The sequence below is a fragment of the Myotis myotis genome, unplaced genomic scaffold, assembly GCF_014108235.1.
Source record: "Myotis myotis isolate mMyoMyo1 unplaced genomic scaffold, mMyoMyo1.p scaffold_m19_p_11, whole genome shotgun sequence".
Lineage (NCBI taxonomy): Eukaryota > Metazoa > Chordata > Mammalia > Chiroptera > Vespertilionidae > Myotis > Myotis myotis.
This window is the reverse complement of record NW_023416315.1, coordinates 58494086-58517143: the sequence shown is the minus strand read 5'-3', so window position 1 is coordinate 58517143 and position 23058 is coordinate 58494086. Positions and strand designations below refer to the sequence as shown.

General features: G+C 50.8%; 1 protein-coding gene across 2 annotated transcripts; it reads right to left on the bottom strand.

Annotated features, from left to right (window-relative positions):
* Window positions 1-5618: 5618 nt before the first annotated feature.
* Window positions 5619-17342, bottom strand: AKR1B1 (aldo-keto reductase family 1 member B). 2 transcript variants are annotated; one of them, XM_036328639.1, is made up of 10 exons: window positions 17184-17342; window positions 14101-14268; window positions 13331-13447; window positions 12277-12354; window positions 11882-12004; window positions 11273-11379; window positions 10872-10953; window positions 10208-10291; window positions 8098-8180; window positions 5619-6024 (listed from the first exon to the last, which is right to left on the bottom strand). In XM_036328639.1, the coding sequence occupies exons 1-10, from the start codon at window positions 17247-17249 to the stop codon at window positions 5982-5984; spliced, it is 951 nt and encodes a 316-aa protein (XP_036184532.1). In that variant the 5' UTR covers window positions 17250-17342; the 3' UTR covers window positions 5619-5981. The 2 variants fall into 2 exon arrangements, with proteins under 2 accessions (XP_036184532.1, XP_036184533.1); XM_036328640.1 differs by lacking the exon at window positions 17184-17342 and adding an exon at window positions 14688-16706.
* Window positions 17343-23058: the final 5716 nt, after the last annotated feature.

Sequence of the window (23058 nt, the reverse complement as noted above, 5' to 3'; positions counted from 1 at the left end):
CCCTGTCTTGAACTCCCCTAGAGATTTTAATGTAAAAGTTGCGCTGGCTGCATGAAATGACTATGAAATGCTTACCCGTGGTTGGCAAACTGCGGCTCTTGAGCCACATGCAGCTCTTTGGCCCCTTGAGTGTGGCTCTTCCTAAGCCTTAGGAGTACCTTAATTAAGTTAATAACAATGTACCTACCTATATAGATTAAGTTTAAAAAATTTGGCTCTCAAAAGAAATTTCAGTCGTTGTACTGTTGATATTTGGCTCTGCTGACTAATGAGTTTGCCGACCACTGGCCCAGACTACTCACTTGCTTTCAAAATGTTCACACTTTTTGTAGGTCAAGCAAACAAAATGATGAGCAAGGGCACATCAATGCTCTGTTCGCTGGAAGCGCAGGTGAGGGTTGGCATTGTCTGTACCTAGAATGTTGTGATACGTAACAGAGCTCCCATGAAGTCATTATGGGTCTGGCATTTTCTTTGTGGCAAGAGTTTTAACTAGCTATTCAGCCCTGTTAGTGGTTCTATGGCTAAGTGATAAGGTTCCTAAGCACTGCTTTGGCTGCCTTCCAAATGTCCTGTGTTTGCCTTTCCTCATGTGCTTTCTGCTTTATCGTAGGAGGCAGCCCATGAGCGAGAGTGCAGACTCAGGAGACGCCCTCCACGCTGTCCCAGGACCCTGGCAGCTTGTTCATCCTCTGCGTGCCCCAGTCTCTTCATCTGCAAATGGAACAATAGTAGGACCAACCTCAAAGAGTTGTCTAGAGGATTAAAAAATGTATATCAAACTCATAAAATATTACTTAGGACATAATTATTTTATAATTAATAAGTGCCATATATAATGTTTCATGTTATTTTTTAATCCTTAAATTGTTTTTTTAGTCTTCTTAAACTTCCAAATATATATGTGGGATATTGGGCAGTTTGTAGTTAATATTTTTGTTAACATTTTATAATTTTTTAAAATGATGGTCTAAGAATATAATCCATAAGACATCAAGTCATTGAAATTTGTTGAGGAAAGCACTTTGACCTAGCTGCTAGCATATCATTGGTTTTCATAAATGTCCCACATGGTTTAGAAATATGTATTCTCTATAAATACAATTAGAGATTATGCCATTTAAATCTGAATCCTTGCTAATTATTTTGTTTGCTTGATCTAAGAAAAGTGTCAGCATTTTGAAAGCAAGTGAGTAATTTAGGCAGGCTTGTTATATTTTGTTTAGGAAAACAGTTCGAAGTGTTTTAGGAACTTTTCTCTTAATAGGCATTTTTAATTGATTTTTGAGAGAGAGAAAGGGGAAGAGAGAGAGAGAGAGAGGTTATTCCATCCGTATGAAACATTATTTGCATGTTTGTGGTTATTTCTGAAATGCCTTCTAAACAATGTACAGCTCCAGGTTTGCAAACATGATAACCAGCCTCCATGGTGCCCCCTGAGTAGGGTTGACCTTTTGTGGGAGTGATGCTGTGTGGCTTCTGAGGGTAGGTAATGAGGACATCGTGGCTCCCACTTCCTGCTCTCTGTGTCATGAACACTCCAGCTCTATGAAAAGTACTCGTGGTGGGAACTGAGACTCCTGGCAGCATGCAGGACTGACCCGAGACTGAGTGCCCCACCTTGGAGTCAGGTCCGCCCGCCCAAACCAGCCTCTGCGTGATGACTCCCAGCCGTCATATTACTGCCACCTCATGGGAGACCCCCATCCGGACCCACTCAGCTAAGCCCCCTGGAATCTCCCAACTCCTACCCTGTGTGTCTTTATAGTTTTAAAAAACAAACAAGGGTTGGATCCCAAGGCTTTGATACTATGCTCGGGGGCCCTCATGGTGGGAGGGCTGTGTGTGAGGGGCCGACTGGCTTGGTTCCGAGACGCCTCCCCACATACGCCACGGCAGCTGTCACTCTCTGGTGTCTCCATGGAGGCTCTGTGCAGGATTTGTTTTGAAGAAAGAAGTCTGCTGCCAGAAATAAGTTGGAAAACACTGGATGAGGGAAACACGGGATTCGATGACCTCTTAACACTCTGAGATCCTCATCCATATGAAAAGAATACTTCTCACAAACGCACGGGCGCTATGTTGGGTGCCAGGAGCACAGTCCTCATGCTGCTCGCCGATAAATGCATCCGGCGCTGGCCTGCCTGCGCGTGAGGTGGACAAAGTCCAGGCAGGAGGAAGCACTGTTCCTTCTCCAGGCCTAGCTCCTCCTGGGCCTTCTGCAAACAGGTGCCATGTGGTTAGAATGATATTGACAATATCAGCAATAATGGCTGGCATGTACTGCTTGCTGCGTGCAAGGTCTGGGATAGGGGTTTTCCATCTGTGATCTCATTAACCCTCGTGACCGCTAGGAGCCAGGCATTTTAGAGATTGAGGAAATGAAGGCCGGGAGGGTAGATATTTCTCCAGAGTCGTGATTAGGAAAGGAAAGGGCGGAGCTGCAATGCAGACTCAGCCTGTCTATAAGTGCACAACCCTTTGCCACCCTTTCATGTATTTTAGGCCACTGTTCAGATCCAAGCAGCCCCTCTTTGGGTCTGAAACACATTGACTTCACACCGGGAGGTTTTACTAGTTACTCATAAGAAAAGCTCTTCATTCCTTCACTTGGTAGTTCACATTGGGAGCCTTGTCTGTGCCCAGGCACTGGCTCTGTGGACAGAAGGGCAAGGAAAACAGATAGTGGTGCTCCCTCTGGCTAAGCTGGGAGTTGGGCTGCAGGAGGACCTGAGAAGCCCAACTCCGGAGACAACAGGAAGGTTCCAGGTACTGGAGACCAAGGTCTTCCTTAGAGCACAGCTAGCAAATGCCTTCAAAGGATGAAAGACTAGGCGTGACCTGGCGCTGGGTCCCAGAAAGCCATGACCTTCCAATGACAGTCCCCCTAGGAATAGTCCCCTAAGACAGTCCCCCAGTCCCTCTAGGAAGCCTGCCTGGGTTGTGCATCTCCTGGCTGGGCACCGCCCATGGGCCTGGAATGACCGCCTCCCTTAGCGAGCACCTCAGACAACACACTAAAACATAGAGGCCTCGGTTCTGAGAAACTCTTGGCGTGAAATCGGACCTTAGAACCTGCGCTGTGTGAGATCACGTCTGCTGCAGGGTTGTTCAGAGAGACTTGTCAAGAGCAGGTGTTAACTGCCCCTGCGACTCAGTAACATTTAGTTCAGTCTTTCAATTGGTCTCGTTATCTTGTTAATTCTTGGCCGGAACTCTGTTTTGGTAAAATTCCAGCTGTTTCACGATGCCTTCTGTATTTTACTGTTTCAGAGTGACTCCACTTGAGCCCCTAGGCTGGGTGGGGACCTGCCCCAGAAGGTATGGGATTTTACTTCTAAAAGGGAAGGAGGAACGGCTGTCCATGGGGAAAGCGGCCTCTTTCTATGGAGACCTCCCGCCTCTCTCTGCTCCAGCTCAGGTCAATCGTTAGCAGTGGCGTGAAGCTGGCCCCACCGAGCCCACAGCCTCCCCTGTGCTCCCTCCCGCCACAGGCCAGCACCACCGCGCCAGGCCCCCACCCGCTCCTGGGAACACAGGCTGCCGCCTAGACTCCTATTTTATCTTCAAAGTACAGAGCGATCCTTTGTGGGAGGCCTTGATTTCCTCCTCCCCTGTCCCCAGGCGAGGCTCCCAGATATCATCTCACAGTCTCTGGGAGAGTGCAGACCAGGCCAGCGCAGGGCCTTTTATCTTGTTGGTGCTTCTGGCTGACTTTTCAAGTCTTTTTTGATATGTTTTTACTCAGGGATCCAGATGGCAGGCAGCTGAATTTAAAACTCTTTCTAGGGACTAGAAGTTTTCCAAAAGTGTGTTTAGCCGACTCTGGACTGAGAAACAAGGGTAGGGACTAGGTTACAGTGGCGTTAACCTAGCACAATGAAACAGTAGTCTGCTCTCGATGATGTAGAGCAAGCATGTCAAACTCGCGGCCTGCAGGCCGAATGCGGCCAACAATGAATATTTTTGGGACCTAGCCAATATAACGATATGTAAGAAACATTTTAATAAAAATTTCGTAACTTAATTTTTACAATATCCTGGTATACATAATTATTAACAAACTACAATGTTCGCTAACGACTGATTACTATAATTGCGTTGCATTCATTTCCCTTACGCGCCGGAGCACCATCTCTCTCCACTAATACTAGCAGCGAATATTTTAGCAGCGGATTGCCATGACATTAGTCTTGGACTGGCTTGTTTGCTGTGCACAACAGGAAATATTTTGCTTTTGGAGAACAAGAAAAATAGGTTTATTTGCATTACACTTATTAATTTGTGCAATTAGTCAGTGTTATTAAAATGTTCGATTATTTTATGTTAACGATTACTCATTTACTTTAGCCCTTTGTATTCAGCACGTCTCTATTGAAATAAACCTGCGTTTCTATGAAAATTAAAGCTTTTGTTTTTCTGCGGCCCTCAGAAACAAACCTTGTTTATTTGGCCCGTGTTAGCCTTTGAGTCTGACATGCTTGGTGTAGAGGGTGACTGGAGAGGTTTGCAGTTGACTTGGGATAAGGTGGGACCTGCCTAACCAGCAGGAGAAACTGGACCAGGTGCCAGGCAGAGGCCCAGGCCCAGGCCTGCCAGGCAGTGCTCGGGTGGGGCGCTCAGTCTGTTTGGCTCCATCCCAGCCACTCAGGGGCCTGATGCTCTGTTATCCCTGAGTGAGGCCTAGCAGCCACTTACCCATGGATTACCTGCCAAGCAGTTAAGCCACCTCATAAGCAGGGGCTATGGTCCCCCGGTAAAGTGTGAGCAGCAAAGCATCTTCTCTATGACATTTAAGGTCAACACTGTCTATCCCATCCTTTTCTTCACCTTCGTCAATTTAATTCTGGGTAAGGAAACATTATTAATAAAAACAACAACAGCATTTGTAAAAGTAAAAAATGGTTAAAAAAAAAAAAAAGGGGGCCTCTATTTTGTAACCCTTTTTTAGAAGCCTTCATCCTTCTCTGTCACGTGAAGACACAGTGAGGAGGAGCCGTCTACCGGCCAGGAAGTGGCCCTCTGGGAACCGACCAGGCGGGCACCCTGATCTGCCAGCTCCAGAACCGTGAGAAATAAACTTGTTCAGTGCACCCTTCTGTGCTATTTCGTGTGGCAGCCCCAGCTAACATAGACACCAGGTATGATGCTCTTCCCTCTAGTCTAGGAAAGGAGCTCATGAAAGCAGTTCCTTGTGAGGAGCACTGCCTAGTAAACAGGACTTCAGCCTCACAAGTGAAATCCCCAGTGGGTTTACATCCTGGCCTGGCCCTAAAGCTGTGGCTCCTGTCGGGCCTGCACATTAGCACCCCCAGGGGGCATGCGAACTCCAGATGTCCCGGCTACCTTCCTGTCTCCGGGGCAAGGTCCAGACATCACTGGCCTTTCCAGCTCCCCAGCTCCCCAGCTGACTCCAATGTGCAGCCGGAGGAAACCCACCACCCTAAGGCTAACTGGGTAGAATATGGGGCTCAGGGTTCCGCACCAAAAGGAAAGGTGCCAAGCCCTCATTGGTGCTGCAGAGCTGAATGGCCTGCTTTGTGAGGATCAATGGTATGAAGGTCGAGCAGGACAGAGGCGATGAATCATTTCAACAAACCAAGCCAAAACGAACAGCATCAAGCTCACAAAAGTTCTTTTTATTTGAGCAAGAAGTCTGGCTGAAAGGACTACAGTTCCAAGCAACCAAAATCCCATTGTTAGTGGCACTAATTTTCACTTTGTAGATTAAACTTAGTCAGGAAAGGGTATGGAGGTTGTATCTTCCCCAGACATGAAGGGCAAAGAAAACGGGAAGAGACTCCAATCTACTGAGACTGCTCGTTGGCCTCAATGCCAGGCTGGCCACACCCTGGCTGGGCAACTGCAGGTGACTGCCCTGTGGTGAGGGACATGGCGACACTACACTACGTATATGAAAAAGGAAGAACAAGGCAGGAAATGGCGGCAGGTGGCCTGGGGAAGAGCAGGCACCCACAGCTTCAAAACTCTTCATGGAAGGGATAATTCTGGTGGGAGGCACAGCTGTCAAGAGAAAGAGGAACACATTAGGTTTTTAAGAGATTTCAGCCAAAATAAATTACAAAAAGTCAGAAATGCTGAGTGTCTCATTACAGGTAGAAATAAAGGCCTGCGAGGAGCAAGTCGGCTCTGAGCTGTAGGCCACGGGTCTGCACTGGGGGCAGCCGCCCACCCTTAGACTCCTCTGCCACGGACTCTCATGAATGACGACGCCACCCTCCCAGTGCCCAGCACCAGGCCTGGGGTGTTCAGGGCAGCAGGACGCAATTCCTCCTTCTTCATAATTCCATCCAACGGGCAGGACAGGAGAGCACCTTGTCTTAGACATTAAGAGGGTGATGACAACGTAAGAGACGTGCTCCGAGTACAGGGAGACAGAAATGCTCCGTCCCTCAGGAGTCCAGTGAGCAGCTGAGGATTCGATAAAAGGAACTGGGAGGGAGGCAGGGCATCAACCTGGGGATGGAGAGCTGCGGGCGTGTTTGCCAGTCCAGTCCCATCCGGCAGGGCCAAAGGCTAGTGTTGGGGACATAACAGCAATAAACGTTGGGAAGACTGGCCGGGCAGAGCACGAAAGGCCCAGGGTGAACCCGCGTGGGGCATATAACTCTTACTTAAATATTCAGAACCATTCAAAAGTTCCCCGTGATCTACTTTTTATTGTATCCCATCAAACCTGAGGTATAAACACCGCCATTAGCAGCGGAGGTGAAGACCGACAATGATCACCAGAGGTAATATGTAGTAATATGTAGTAATATGTAGTGTTAGAAAGAGCTCCCTGGGTGCCCTGGGCATGTTGGGGACAGCCTCTCCCAACCCACTCAGACCCCAAACATCCCCACGAACCACCAGTAGCCCAAGGACTAATCTGATAGTGGAGTCTAGAACAGCGCCAGAGGGTGGAGGAAGTGTAAAGAAACAGATAGAAAACCACTGGCCTATCCGCCCCGAGAGATTCCCTACGGGGGCAGCGGTGGATGGGAACAGAATGGATGGCAGGGACGTTGTGAAAGCAGACGGGTAAACTGGCGAAAGATTCACTTCTCTCCCTTACCCACTAGATCCAAAGGTGGTTTCAATGTCTAAAGATTCCACAGCATTCACACACACAGGGACATCAAAAATGCCCTGGTTGGGGCTGCCAGTGGTAACCTCTGTGGCCTGTTCTGAGTCTGAGGCCAGGGTGAGACCTCAAGCGTGTTCACACCTGGACAGGAGAGTTATCAACCAAGATGCACACCAGGGGACATCTGCCCAGGGTGGCGAAAGCCACCAGGGGGCAGACCTGCACTGGACAGCTAGCCACCCACGTGGCTCAGGGAACGTTCACATTTTGTGCAGGAGAGTAACTAACTAGTAAGGAGACAGAGAGGAGCCGGCAGAGAGGTCAGACCGTGAGAAGAGCGAGAGGAGGCGCTTAGACTCCCATGGAAAATGGGACGGTTCTTCTTGAAAGAAAACAAGTTCTAACTTTAGTTACTGTACAGGCAGGAGAAGGATATGAACAGCCTCCCCCGTGACCTCCTCAGAGGAATCAGGGAATACAAGGACCAGCGGATGTGTGGCTGGAGGCCCGCAGGCGACTGCCAGGCAGAGGGTCCAGTGACCATCTCAGAGCCAAGTGGCCCATCCGTGCCGGAGCTGGGATCATCTCGGGCCCCAGCACCACGGTCTTCCTCTACACCCTTTATTAGCATCATGATCAGATAGGGCCACAGGCAAATTCTTCCACAAAGGTGGGGCAGGAGCCACCTGGGCCCCTCTGGTTTCCACGGACAGTAAGAGTTGGAAATGAAATGCCAGACCGTGCGGTGACATTGTGTGTGAAGCCTCTAACGTATCTTATTTAATCTTTAAATAGGTATTACTTTACAGATGGGGACGAGAAGACACTAGAGCAGACGTCCCAGCATCTTCCCGTGGCTGACACAGGGCTAACGTTTCCAGCTGCACATGCATGAGAACGCAAGGAAATGCACCAAATGAGGCCGTGACGGTGATAGGACAGGGACGCTACGGCTGCCGGGAGCTTTGCTTCCGTTCTGCAGTCTGGTCTGCCCGGGACCCACTCACCTCACCAAGGCACAGACCCGCCAGTTCCTGTTGTAGCTCAGTAAGGTGGCCATATCCTCGCTGCTCAGCTCAAAGTCAAAGACCTAGAAGAGAAAACATCCAGTAAGCTCTGCGAGTAAAGCTCAACCCAAGACCGCAGCAGCGCTGCGCAGGCCGCTGATGAGACGCTGCCCTGGGCGGTGAGGGGAGACGGAGGCTGAACTCGGAGAAAGCTGGCTGTCGGCGTATTCAGAGAAGGCATGCGGTTCGGCTGGGAGTTCATGAAACATCGAAAACAGCCCTTCCCTTCCAGGGCCCCCGCTTAGCTCATTTCAAGACCCTCCCTAGCATTTCTGCTGTGCTCAGCACCGGGGGAGGGGGAGGGCACAGTGATGGGAAGACGTGTCTGCCTCGTTTACAAAGGAAACACAACAGCTGTAACAGCAGGAGGAGTTCTCCGCACCCGGTACGAGAGGCACTACACACAGCGCTGGCGAGGCCAGAGGACTCGGGGAACCAGGCTGTGGCCAGAGAGTCTGAGGCAGGCCTGCGAGGCCAAATCAGGTGCGACAGAGAGCGAGAGGTGCATCAGGAGAACCGTCTGCACGAAGACCACGGTCTGCAGGGAGACGTGGCCAGCACGGAGGCCAGCAGGCAGGCCCTAAGCAGCACCGGTGAGACTGGGAGGGCCAGGCATATGCCAGGAGGCCCTCAGCATTGGATGACCACAGAACGTGCGAGAAGTCTGCTGCAGACTCTGTGATTACAACTGTGCAAAATGTGCCAGGACTACACAGCAAACAAAATGGCAGCACTAGGAGTTTGTCAGTTCAAAATATTTCTTTTCTAACACCTTGAAAATATACAACACGACACAAAGCATCCATTTGTACATGACATGTTTCCCACAGGGTCACTGTTTTGCTTCTCTATCTCCAACAGTCAGAATCTGAAGTGAGAAAAAATGCTCCCCTACGACACAGCAAGCGCCCTCCCCTCCACAGGCCTCGTCCCATCTCCCAGGGGACCGAGGGCACAGGTCCCCCCACAGCCTGTGGCCAGTGAACAGGCAGAGTCAGCTGCTCGCAGTGGAAACAGCTGCCGGAATCCAAAGCTCAGATGAGGCCGCGTGGCCCTAGTGGAGCTGCTCTGCTCAGTGAGCACAGAGGCTCACGGCACCAGGCCCCACCAGAACAGCGCTTCACCCCCAGACCCAGCACCAGTGTGAGAGGCAGGGAGGGGTGACGCCAGGCTAATTCGCTCTGGGGGTGCTCCCAGCGCCCACAGAGACCACCTCCTGATGCCCTGGTGCCAGCCATGCTGCTCAGTCCACTGTGAGATGGGGTCTTGGCATAGAATGGGTAGGACTGGCAGAGGGATGGGCAGGACTGGCAGAGGGTAGGCAGGACTGGCAGAGGGATGGGCAGGACTGGCAGGGAGGACTGGCAGAGGGATGGGCAGGACTGGCAGAGGGAGGCAGGACTGGCAGAGGGATGGGCAGGACTGGCAGAGGGGGGCAGGACTGGCAGAGGGATGGGCAGGACTGGAACAGTGTGGGCAAGACTGGCAAAGGGGGGCAGGATTGAGAGAGGGGTGGACAGAACTGGCAGAGGGGGGCAGGACTGGGAGAGGGAGGGCAGGACTGGCAGAGGGGGGAGGGCAGGACTGGCCTGTAGGCTCCTTGCAGACCAGGGACTCACCCTCAGCACAGCAGCGGTTCCTGAGCGCTTACTCGCTTACCAAGCATTGTGTGTGAAGCCTCTAACATATCTTATTTAATCTTTATGACAGTTCTTGAAATAGGTATTACTTTACAGATGGGGAAAATGAAGCCCTGATGCAGCCCCAGTGTCACTCACAAACATGTCTCAGGGCAACACTGAGTCGCTGAGGAGCTTCAGCACAGGAGTGTGCAGAGGGCAAACTGAGGCACGGGGCCCACCCCAAAGCGGTGCCTCCACCCAGGAGGAGCCCCTGTCCCAGGTGTGTTCACTGCAGCTTACGGAGGCTGGCTCCCACCGAGACTGCCACAGGGTGGGGTCCCATCTGCACTCCAGGGACAGGCCGAGACCCCATGAAGAGCCCTCCCTTTCTCCAGTGAGGAAAACCAGGGCAACCAGCCGGGCCTTACCTGAAAGTTCTCGGTGATGCGTTCAGGGGTCACAGACTTGGGGATCACGACCAAATTCCTCTGCATGGGGAACCGGATCAGAACCTGCGAACAGATGTGCCGAGTGTGTGAGTATGTTCACCAAGAACTCTGTCATCATCTCACTTGATCTGATGCATCCACACCCGGAAGGGGACATCCCAGAACTTCGAGTGATAAAACCAAGGCAGAGACGCTGGGGTCACACCCAGCAACAAGGAGGGTGCCCTCAAGATCCGACCGGAGCCCTGCGCTCAGCCACCACGCCTTGCGCTTCCGTGTCTCCCAAGCGTCCCACCTACAGGAGACTGACAGCTCACGGATCAGGAGCTGCTGCTCCCACTGGGAGGAGACAACGTTTCCCGTGCAGCTGATAACAAGCTGCTCTAGGAGTACAGATGCGCCTTCACAGTAGCAGCTGCTGGCCCCGTGGCAGCCTGGGAAGGTAGTGGGCGGGCACCGTATTCCCAGACCACACGGCATCTTCTCACTCCCAGCTGGTCCCTGTCTACTACACACTCCAGAACCCCAAGCCACACTCCCAGGAGGACCTGACTGGGCCCAGCCACCTCTCCTCCGGCCCACGGGGGCCACCAGATCTGCAGAAGTCCTGGGAACGGTCACGAGTGCCTGGACACGGCCGTACCTGGGCTGTGGTTTTATTGTACTTGTCAGCTATGGCTTTGATCCTGGGGTCATCCAGCAGGGAAGGGTCCTCGGGCTTGGCCCTGGAGACAGAAAGGTGACCCCTGTGAGCAACCGTTGGCGCCGCCACTCAAGGCAGCCGGCACCCCAACCCCGACTCCCGTCAGCCTCAGAGGGCGGCCCGCCAGTGCCCTCCCGATTCAAAGCTTAGTTACAAACTCCCAACCCTCTGGAAAGAGAGCAGGCCTCTTGCTACCTGAAAGGCCAACCAGGAAACCCAGCAAAGGCTCCTGGGAGGGTTTGCACATCAGCTCGAGCCATTTCCTTGGTGCTGAATGCTTCTCTTTAGCCATTTCTAATGTTCACCAACAGACAGGAAAACAAGGTCCCATGGGGACTCACCAGGGCCTGTCGGGAGAGCCGAGGGGGCTGTAGGCCGTCACCACAATGCCTTTGGACTGGCAATACTGGATCAGCTTCTCCTGAGTGAGGTACGGGTGGCACTCGATCTGCAAGCGCAAGCAGGAGGCAGATGCAGGCCTGGGCACTGGCGATGGCACACTCAGGAAGGTACCCATGCCAAGTCCTACCTCATCCAATAGGAAATTGTGTAACCAACGTCCTATCTCCCAGATAAGCCGCAACCACGTCTACGCTTCCCAGCGAGTGTCCTCGACATTAGCAGCGCTAACCTTGTTCCTGGCACCGTGGCCGTGGCCCTAGGGTTTCTCTGGCTTTGGCCACTTATCAGCTGTGACAGGTCTGAGGACCTCAGTGTCTGCAGGCTGCTCATCTGTGAGACCCGGAGCCATCACAAGCCAGGCTCAACCCTTCTCTCCTACAAGTTCCACCCCCGATGTGCCACTGCCATTCTGAATCGTTAGTGAGGACTGTGCCAGTGCCCAGGAGCTTGCCTCCCTGCCGCTCCCTGGTAACATCAACAGCAGTGACCGCCAGAATCAGAGGGCACTGAGCCTCCATGCCCCCACCAGCTCCCTGCTGGATGCTGACCTGGTTAACCACCGGCTTATGCTTTAAGCCAGGTTTGTTTAAGAGCTTCTCGATCTGGAGATGGTTGAAGTTGGAGATTCCAATAGATTTCACCAGCCCCTCGTCCACCAGCTCTTCCATGGCCTGAAGACAAAAGAAGGTCTGCTTGCTCCTGACATGTGCTCCGAAGGCCAGGGTCAGAGGCATGTTTTACACCAGCCCCGCCCTTACTACTCAGTGCCAGTGTCAGACCTTGGAGAAGCCAAGAGACAGCAAGACAGCAGCCAGGCTGGCTTCAATGAGGCAGGAAGAGCAAAAACAGAGGCAGAAGAAGTGGCAGAACTCACACCAGTCCACTCACAAGGACAGCAGGAAGCCAGCACTGAAGAAGAAAGCCAAAGCAGGGACAGCCTTACCTCCCATGTGTCCACAAAATCGGCGTCAGAGGGAATCACGTTGCCTTTCGCATCCAACGGGAAAAATTCGTTCCCGGGCTGTCACGACAATCAAACGCAGACAATCAGTAACAGCCCTTCACTGACGTGCAGTGACATCTTTGAAAGCAAAGTTCTAAAAATATTCTACACTACGAGAGCTGGCTAAGTGTTTTGAAGATAGGCAAGGGCAAATCTGTCCATGTGAAAAAGGAATAGGCAGACAACTGTTTATCAAATGGGCCGGAGCTGACAGTTAGATGGAAATGGATAATTCTCGGTCAGTGAAAGGAACCCTGCCATGGACTAGAGTGTGTGTGTGGATGGAGGGAGGACTCAGACCAGAACTCGCAGGGTCCACGTGCTGGCTGGATCACCAGACTAAAGAAGCGTCGCCTTGCCAAGCCTCGCTGGCTTATCATGAAACACAAACAATGAAAGTCAGGCCTGGATACCCCACAGTGCAATAAAATAGATCTACAGGGTAAACGCCACACTTTCCATCTGGCTGACAGAGCAGAAAACTGAGCCTGTAGCTGGAATGAAGGCAAAGGACATAATAACGCTAGACTCCTTCTGTACAGAGTTAGAGTGCCGATAAATATTCACCAAGCCTCCACAGGATGTGGCATGTGTGTGGAATGTGGGAATATGCACATACACAGGTGCAGGGTATGAATGTATACGCGCACGCATGCCTCTGGGCAGGGCGGGGATAGCAGGTGATACCTGCGCTGTGTGCAGGAATGTCCCGAGTCATGTTGGTTGTTACAAGGTTGTAAACCACACAATCACCCACCAACCCAGGGCAGGACTCCTCAAACTCTATAATATGCAGCTGAGTCACTAGGTTTGGATGCAGAAGCCTTGGGTGGGGCCCGAGACTGATTGCTAACAAGCTCCCAGGTGAGGTCGCTGCTGCTGGCCTGAGGCCTGCCCCTGGAAAAGTAACCACACACACAGCGCGCGTCCCACTCCACCTGCTAATAAAGGAGGCCCCCACCTGCCACAGGCTACACCTGAGCCGTGCCCTTACCTTGAAACTGATGGGCCAGTGGATAAGGTAGAGGTCCAGGTAGTCCAGCTTCAGGTCACTGAGCGTCTTCTTGCAGGCTCCTTTCACCAGGTTCTTCTCATGGTATGTGGACCACAGCTGAAGCCGCGAGAGAACACAGCCTGTCACTCCACGCAGGAAGCTGTTTCCTGGCTGGAGCCAGATGGCTTGAAGCCAGATGATTCTCTCTCCTCTCACCATAACCCATCCATGTCACTGTGATGCTACACGTGGTGGCGGAGGAGACTCCACTTCGCAGTGTGGGTGCTAACTTTCCAAAGGAAGGCAGGATAATCAGGTCAGGATTCCTCCCAGAAGGACCAAACTCAAGGCATAAAACAGAATGGACAGCTCGGCACCAGCCCTGGGCCTGACAGTGAGTTCTCAGGGCTAGGTTCCTACAAAGCCAATCTCTCACAGCCAGCCTCACCTCCAGGTGGTGGCCAGCAGTGGAGATTTAGTTTGTAGATGGGAACCAAGTCCCGTCCTTAAAGATAAGTCCCTGGAAAGAAAGCACCAACCCACGACCTCACCCTCATCGGCAAGGGGCTCTAACCAATGGGTCCAGTGGAATGACCATCCAAGACAGCCATGGACGGGCGAGCTCTGGAGCCCTCTATGGCCTCGAGTCTAACGTTCTCCCTGGAAGAACTGTGTACCCAGTGATAACTGTAGCTGCATTAAGAGGCCCCGATGCCACCAACGGATAACATGAACGAGAACCCTATCCCCCAGGTTCCCAAGAGCAGCACCTTGCTGACGATGAAGAGGTCCTCACGCTTCACCACCTGCTCCTTGATCTTCTCCTGAAGGGCCATCCCCACCTCGTTCTCGTTCTGGTAAACATGGGCACAGTCAATGTGGCGGTACCCAACGTCAATGGCCACCTTCACAGCCTCGGCCACTCTGCCCGGAGAGGACTGAAAGGAAAGGAAATGGAAAGCATGGAGTGAAAATCCAAAATGAAACAAAAGACACAGTTTGCACACAACCCAGGGAGGACAGTGTGAGCCAACCGCTCCTCACGGAAGCGCCTGTTCCTGGAAGGCCGGCACTGGAAGGCCGGGCCAGTTCCTGAAGCAGACTCCGAACCATTTGCTCTCAGACGGAATCTGAAATGCCACATGGCTTCATTTTAGGATTATTTAACAGCAGCATCGATCATCTTAAAAAGATGTACAAAGACATTCACTCCTGTTTCTTCACATCAGTTGATTTACAAACCACTGTATAAAAAACCCCCCACCGTCTGGATCTATGAGGTTCCCAAGACAATAAAGGATACCATTTCCTTTGAATAGCTCAAAGTATTTTTAAAAAAATTGTTGTAAATGTTTACCCAATTCCCATTTGGTTTCAGAGTTCAGTAAATTCCTGTGTTTTCTCTTTTTGATGCCTGGATTCAGATATTGGCAATCCCTTGTTTGGAAGCAGTTCTGGGAGACTGTCATAGAGTCAAGAACATTACTGATACAGATTCAAAGGCCTGGGCATCAATTCTCACGCTGTCCGAATCTCAGAAGATCACCATATGGTCTGTGGTCACAGCTGCAAAGAAGCTGAATGGCTGGCTGTGCCCAAACCATCTGAGTGACCAGGACAGGTGTGGGGGAGCCTGGCTGTTGAGGAGGAGGAAGAGAAGTGCCCGCATGGCCATTAAGCTTCACCCAGATCAACTGCATAGACACTTACTCCATCTCCTGCTCAGACCAAAGAGGTGAAAAATAAGCGGGTGCAACAGACTGTTGAAAGAACCGAGGGCATTCCTCTGGAGAGCGCCCCTGGAGAGCAGGGTAGAAAATGAAAAGGAAACTCGATGGCTGGGGCCATTGCAGCTGCAGACATCTGCTGCTTATCAGCTGTTGCGAACAGGCGAGGGGGGAATGGAGCCATGGGAATAGAGAGTGGCCTGAACCTGCTTTCCACCACGGAGGAGCAGGGAGGCGGGTGGCGATGCTAGCCTCGGGTGTGAGATCAAGGAACACCTTCAGATGACCTGGCAACCTCCTCTTTCCCTGGAGGGCATAAGAAGCTGCACCTGCAGCCTTGCCCAACCTCCATGGCTCAAGGAACAGAGCAGAGCAGAGCAGCAGACCATAACTACCACAGCCTCTCTATGGCATCCTGGACACAGCTGATGCTGATGTGAGAAGTGACAGCAAAGCACACCCCTTCCCAAGAGCGAGGACAAGTGAGGGACCCAGGTGGAGAAACTGCCCAGCATGCATTTAACTTTCTTCAGGCTTAATGGAACCCTGATTTTCTCTGCAGAGCCCTGGAATGTGCCAGCCCAGCACCGTGTAGCCCCAACCCTGGGAGAGGGGTGGGCACATTTCTCAAGCCTGGCCTAGTCACACATTGTTACCTGCCAGTGACTGGTACAGGGACAGACACGACCACCCAAGCCAGGCCCGTGAGAGCCAATCTTTGCCCTTAAGTTGGCACCAAGAGGACAACATTTCATCCTGCGGGGGCCACTGTGCTGGGATCTGAGCCAGGAGCTGCTGGAGGACAGAGGGACTGACGGACAGATGAGGGTTACATTTATATGCTTGGATCTGGTACACCTGAGGTCAACTTGTAGGTCAGGAAAGCACAATTTCCCACCTTTTCCGAGAGAATAATCTGCAACAGGTGGAAATTTAACTCAGTGTCACGGTCATAATTCAATTACACCCTTGGAGCCGCCACTGGTCTTTTGGAAGGAAAGACAGGATTACTAATATTCTGATCACTTTGGCCAGGAAACATCGTCTGTGTGAGGCAAGTCTAGGACCCCTTTCCTACTCACCTTAGATTTACTAATTTTCAACTGCGGGTTTTAGGGTCGTCCAAACCACCGCAGGGGTGCACCTCAATCCAGCCTTTCTTCCCTTGTCTGTGTGCAAACATCCCACGCCCAGGCCCACAGTCAATGTTGGTGGGAAACCCCCGGTCATGGCTGTGGAATGTTCTGTATAATACTTGAAGCTGCCTCCTAAGCGGCTTAAAAAATACTGGGTTTTGCCCCATTAATACCACTTTCCGCGCCCCCTAATTTTCAGATAACCAGGCCGTCCGTTTTATTCCTGACCATTTCTTAGGGACGCCGTGCGTGAGAGATTTCGGTGGGGGTCAGGTTTCGGGGGCCAGCTTCATTCAATGCTGATGCCAACAGTTTTCCGCCCAGATTCCCCGCGGGGTTCTCAGGACACCTCCCAGGTGCCCCTCGGGGACGGACACAGGGGTTCAGCGCTGCGCGTCTGGGGACGAGGAAGTGGCTGCGTCCTGGGCAAACCCGCGCCCCCTAATGTAATTATCTGCAGTCTCCAGAGGCGCTTACCTTGAGATGCTTATTCCGGAGAGAAAAACGGAAACGATTAAGGCCAAACTACTTATAAGACAAACAAGGAGGCGGCGCAACAAGTGCCTTTGGAGCGGACCCCTCCCCCCAACCCCCCTGCCCCATCTCTTTCGGACCCACCTCCCGCGGTCCATCCCCGGGGCCGGCGGCGGGGCTCGGGAAGCCCCCTCCCCTCCCCTCCCCTCCCCTTCCTCTTAGTGACCTTTCCAGCTGGGATCGGACTCAAGGCGCGGCCGGGGAACCGAGCGTGCACGGAGCCGGCCTTCCGCGGGCCGCCCCAAGCCCCTCACGCAAGCCCCCGGCCCGACCCAGGAGCCAGGGCCCGGCCCGCCTGCCCGGCCCACCTCGGGGCGACTCGAGCCGCCGAGGGCCGGGCAAGCCCGAGTGGCGCCTCGGAGGCCAGGCGTCCAGGGCCGGGACCGCTAAGGGTCACTCCAGGTCCCTCCCGCCAGGCGGCGCGGAGCCCGCGGGACGCGCCCCCTCCGCACCGACCTTCCAAGTGCCCAGCCCCACGAGGGGCATCTTGGCGCCGCTGGAGAGCACGATGTGGTTCGCCATGCCGACGCGCTGCGCAGACCAGGCCCCCGGACCGCGACAGCTTGGAGCCGGCGCGCCTTTAAATAACCGGTGCCCCGGGCGGCCAGTGGGGGGGATCCGGACGGCGGCCCGCTCCGCAGACGAGGCTTCTGATTGGCTGGCCCGCCCAGCTCGTTCCCAGCGCCGCGGAGACGCTGCTTCCGCCGGGTCCTAGCGGGGCCGGTCGTTAGTGCTCGGATGCTGGCCTTCTCCCCACGTGGCTTGGGAGTCCTCGCCCATCGCTGTGGCGTTGGCGCTCGGAAACGCGAATGCTTTAGCAGAAGTAAGAGACAGCGTACGAATAAGCAGCCTGGGAAGGAGTGTGTGTTTGTTTTGCTAAGAGCCCCGAGACTAGGTTTGCCTGTTGTCCAAGCCCAGTATCTTGCTCTTCGAGAATTTGACAAATGTCGGGCCCATAATTTGTACGAATCATATATTAGCCACTTTGCTCTTAGGAAGGTGCCTCTAAGAGAAACGCCCTGTAATCTTGTTGCAGAACACTTTCTGGACACTTGGGTTTGCCCAGCCTGTGTGTAGCTCCCCGAGCAGTCTTGGCACCCCCACCCTAGGTGTGAGCTGTGTGTGGGTTTGGTTCAGCCAGGTTAGCAAGCCTCGGTGAGCTTGATCCTGAACACACAGAAGCTCTTCAATCTTTAGAAAGTGAGACCTTATCCACGCAGCAAGTTTCAATCTGGTAATTTAGTAAAACTTGAGAAGAGAGAATGGGCAGAAAGCCACAAAAGAAAAGTTAGCTTTAAGCTTGTAGCTCCACGGGCTTCAAATTAGTGGGTGCTAAATAATAAACCGGCCAGCCCTAATTGGCAGGTAAGACTTCTTTCTATTCTGCCTCAAGAAGACACATGATTTTCCAAAGGTAACCAAAGGAAAGTTGCTGGAAGAGCTTTAAAGACAATTTTGGCTTCTTTCCAATCATTGCTGTCCATAGTGCTCTGTCCTGCCCCGGACCTGCTCTTTCTGCTCCATCACCCTCCAATCTTTCCACCAACCACGCAAGACTGAGAACTCCATCTGCCTGCTAATGACTCAGGAGCCAGACCTCCAAACTCCATCCTGGTGATTTTCCATGTAGTGATTTCTGAAAAGTGCCCCCTAGGAAAATTTTATACACAACAGACCTGCCCAGATATTTTTCCGTTTGGTTTTTATAAAAACTCTCGTTACTAGGCAAATTCTGTTGTTATGTGTCCCCAAAGAATAGAATTTTAACTTAACCCTAAAGCTTGGAACTTGGTTTGTGGGTAAAAGAGCAGTAGCCCACCTCTCTTCATAAAATGGTGACATAGAGACTGTTGTCCAAAGATCTAGTCTTTTTAGAAAATGACCCACCTTGAGTGACCAGGTTGATAGACAGAGAGGGGACAATGGTTAGGGACACGGTCTCAATATGAGGGGCATTGTTGTTGTTTCTATGATGACTGAGTATAGCAGCTGATTGCATAAAGGTGTAACTGTCTAAAAATGGGATATTCTGACCCAGTTACCCAAATGTGAGAAGTCAGACCTGTGGAATTTCTAAAGTAAAAATAGGACCATAGTTGGGACATACTATTATGATAGTCTCCTAACTGCCTCATTGCCTCCATAAACTTTTAAAAATGTCATTGTGCGCATATCAAAATTATGCTTTAAAAACCCTTCAATAGAATCCTTCTGGTAAATATTCTAGTACTTAATATCAAGAACAATAAAAATCTTAATGTACTTTGAACCAGTAACCCCATAATGAAACCAGTAATCCCATCTTGATTAAAAAATTTTAGAGGAAATGTGCACACACACACACACACACACACACTATAGGTATGGGGCTGGGACTAGGGTAAGGAAAGTGTAGATAACATATAGCCATTAAATATAAAACTGTAGCCGAAACCGGTTTGGCTCAGTGGATAGAGCGTCGATCTGCGGACTGAAGGGTCCCAGGTTCGATTCCGGTCAAGGGCATGTACCTGGGTTGCGGGCACATCCCCAGTGGGAGATGTGCAGGAGGCAGCTGATCGATGTTTCTCTCTCATCGATGTTTCTAACTCTCTATCTCTCTCTCCCTTCCTCTCTGTAAAAAATCAATAAAATATATTAAAAAAAAAAACTGTATAGATATAGAGAAGGGTATATGAAAAAATACTAAGGTGAAAGTAGAGAACAAAATATGAGAAAAATATGAGAAAGTAGATAAAAAAACATCATAAATATGATATGATTATAAGCATAAAAAACAACTTGTAACATAAAGTTAGGAAGAAGTCAAAGGAAATGAAGAATACTGTTTGTCATATTATTTGATTAATAAACATATTTTGCAATTAACTATTAACTCTCCAATCTCTCTAGGATAAAACTTCAACTCCTTAGCCTGGCATTCAAGGTCCTGTGAAATCTGATATAACTGTAAATATATGAAAAAGCACCAAATTGTATACTTTAATAGGGTGACTATTATAGTATGTTATATGACTATTAAAGCTGTTAGAAACAAATATACAAAGGTTATCGGGCAGAATAGAAAGAAACTATGGAAATTCCTTGACAAGTAGAATAAGGGAAACTGTGACAAAATAATTAAACAAGACCAAACAATTTGAATAATTTACTAGTACAGTCGTCAGCTAATGAATCACAAATTTTTATCTTCCCTAACCAAGGACACTTGGGGGCAGACTGGCCTTAGTCCTAGTCCCTCTTTGATAACATTCTTTGAAAATAAAACTAATAAAAAATAACCCTGACCCCTCTATATGCACATTTTGATGAATCAACATATCCATGGACACATCTGGAAAGCTAATGAATATTCTGTTAAGACCCTCCCCTAAGACCTCCTGTGGAAGTATCACCAGCTGAAGATAAAAAGTTTCAAGATAAAGGACCTGAAGTGCTCTCCCCTAGAGCACACCCACACCTTGTATCTCTGCTTTCTTTCTTCTACTCTAAGGGCTCCCATGAGACTTACAACCAGAAGAGCACCTGGCAGCGGCAGCTCATCCCAGCCTAACTCCCCGAACCTGTCTCCAATGCCTCCTTTTTCTCTGACTTCCCAGTGAGCTCACACAGCCCAGTGTGGCTCACTTCTTCCCTATAATGTTTCTAGGAAACCGAAGCAGCCCCACCTAGGTTCTCTCAGCTTTAGTAAACATACCCTCAAAATCACTTGGACTCATAGTGTGAAATCTTTCTGGCATGAAGTCAAGAACCCACACACTCCTGGCTGGCCTGATATAGACCTGCTCTGGGCCCAGGCCCTGGCCAGGTAACATTCTCAGGGAGCAGGAACACTATGACAGCCACACACAAGGGACATGATGGAGAAACCACGGGGTAAGCCTTCCTACCAGGCCAGCAAATGGGACCTCTGCCCACTTCCTATCATGCCACCTCGGCCCACTCCATCCTTCCACAACTCTGGCGAAGCAGTCACAATTTGGGGATAAGAACACCTGACATAGATCCTGTGGAGAGGCAGGAAGCAGGGAGAGGCAACAGGCAAAAGAGAAAGAGCCATAGGAAGAGGTCAGAGAGTCCTGCGCTGCTGCCATGGAGCTGGGTAAGCCTTACAGACTCGGAGAACTACCAGGGAGCAGGCTCCAGTGTGTCAATAGGTCTTCACGTTTGTTTGCAAGGTGAGGTTCAGATTGAGAGAAGGGTCTGTATGAACCTTCTTCGTTGATATTGGCTGGGGAATGGCCAACATCCAAAGAGAGAGAAAAATAAATATTTTGTCACTTTTTAGCACAGCTGTTCCATAAATTCTTGTGGATAACAGCATCCGCACAGTGCGCACGGAAATGTGAGCATCTGCGTGCTTCCACCCAGTTCCCACCCACAGGGGTCCCCCACCCCCTTTTCTTCCAGCCAAGCAAGCTTAAGAGGATGCAGGTGAGTGAGGACAGCCTTCGAAGGGAGTTAGCTTGGAGGCCACTTTTGTATGCAATGCCTAAGGCATTCATGAATGCTTTATTTCTAGGAGCCAATGACACCCCTCCCAGCTGTGGGGCACACTCAGGGGGGTGGCTCTGTGGCTGAGAACCTCTGGGGCCTGCGGCTTCTCCTTTCTGAGTGAAGGGACTTAGGGGAGATGAACCTATACGTCAGTGGGGGGAATGGGCCTTGCAGAACAAATAAATACGTCTCCTGCCCTCTGATTTAGGAATACGTTGCTGGTAAAATTGAGGGGTCACCTTATTTATCCGGGATCCTAGTTCGGTGGCAGCAGAGGGGGTGAAGGCTAATGAACCTACAGAATCGCTAAGACAGGTTCTGGTGTTTTTAAACAGGTCAGAGAGGAGCGTGTCATTCCCCATCAGCATGGACTGGGGTGAGATGCCTGGCAACATCCTGGCTGCCAGCTCCTGTCTCATCAGGATCAATGGCCAGACCCAGGCCCTTGGTGGGAAAATCTACCGAAAGGCAAGATCTCAGTGCACAGGCAGAGTGCATGGTGTATTGACAAGTTTGGCACCTTTGTGGAAGAGCTGGGTAAGTCTTACAGACTCGGGGGACCAGTCTGTAAGGGAGGAGGCACCAGTGTGTCAATATTTGTTCACGTTTATTTGCAAGGTGAGGTTCAGATTGAGAGAAGGGTCAGTATGAACCTTCTTCATTGATACTGGGGAATGTCCAAAACCCAAAGAGAAAGAGAGAAATAAACATTTTTTCACTTTTAAGCACAGCTGTTCCATAAATTCTCATGAATAACAGCGCCTACACATTCTTTATGGAAGAAGTGTATTCAGTAAACAAATCCATTCACTTATCCCACAAATATTTAATACCAATAGGTACTGTCTTAGGTTCGGGGGTTACAGAGATAAACAGGACAAAGTCTCTGACCATGGAAAGCTTCTTTTATGGAGGCAGAGAGAGATAGTAAATATATCTAAAAACAAGCCAATATAACACCTGGCCACGTGATGAAAACGAAAGCCATGCTAAGGATGGAGGCGAGGGCAGGGTCAGCTCCATTGACAGAGAGGGTGACCCATCCCAGCAAGTGAGGAGGGTCCTGCGTTGGCCTTGAGGGTGGTAAGAGTTGATCTGGGTGTGTTTGGGATGGGGGCAGGGGAGGGTGGGAGAAGCAAGGAAGTCTGTGTGGCTAAAGCAGAGAGAGGGACTTGGAGGTCCCCAGGAAACACAGTCGCAGCTGAAATGGGAGAGAACAGGAGACCGGGGTGGAGAGTGCCTGGGGGTGGGGGAGGGACTCCTCTATTCTCTGAGGAGGCTCCACATTCCATTATAAATTGCAAGAGCTCTGCGAAAACCCTGAAAGAAGTTTTGTCTGCTGCTGCAGGCGTCATCAGTTTCATCGGAATCAGGGCTTTGAATCACCAGATTTTGTGGAGAAATGGGACCACATTCCAGAGAAACTCACTGACTTTGCAGAGGCCTCTGGGAGCATGTGCAGAAACTGCTGGCAGTTTTCTGTTGTTGTTGCTGCAAGAAAAGGAAAGTCCATTCATTGTTAAAGCAATTTGTTAAGCTTGGACATGTATTAGAGTGAATACGTCGTAAAGCAGTGTACATTTTTAAAATGTTGTTTCTGTGAAGGAAATAGACTTTCAGTGCAATTCAATTCACCGCACAATTTGAAGTAGATGTTTTTATGTGTATTCTTCCAGGGAGGCATCCAAAGCTTTCTCTCAGATCCTTCATTGGGTTTCTGCACCCCAACGGTGTAAGAGTATCAGAGAGCAGCCTCCGTAAAATGTAAATGGCAATAAAAATACACGATCAACCGATAGACTGTAAGATGCCTCTACATGCATGTAGCTTGTTA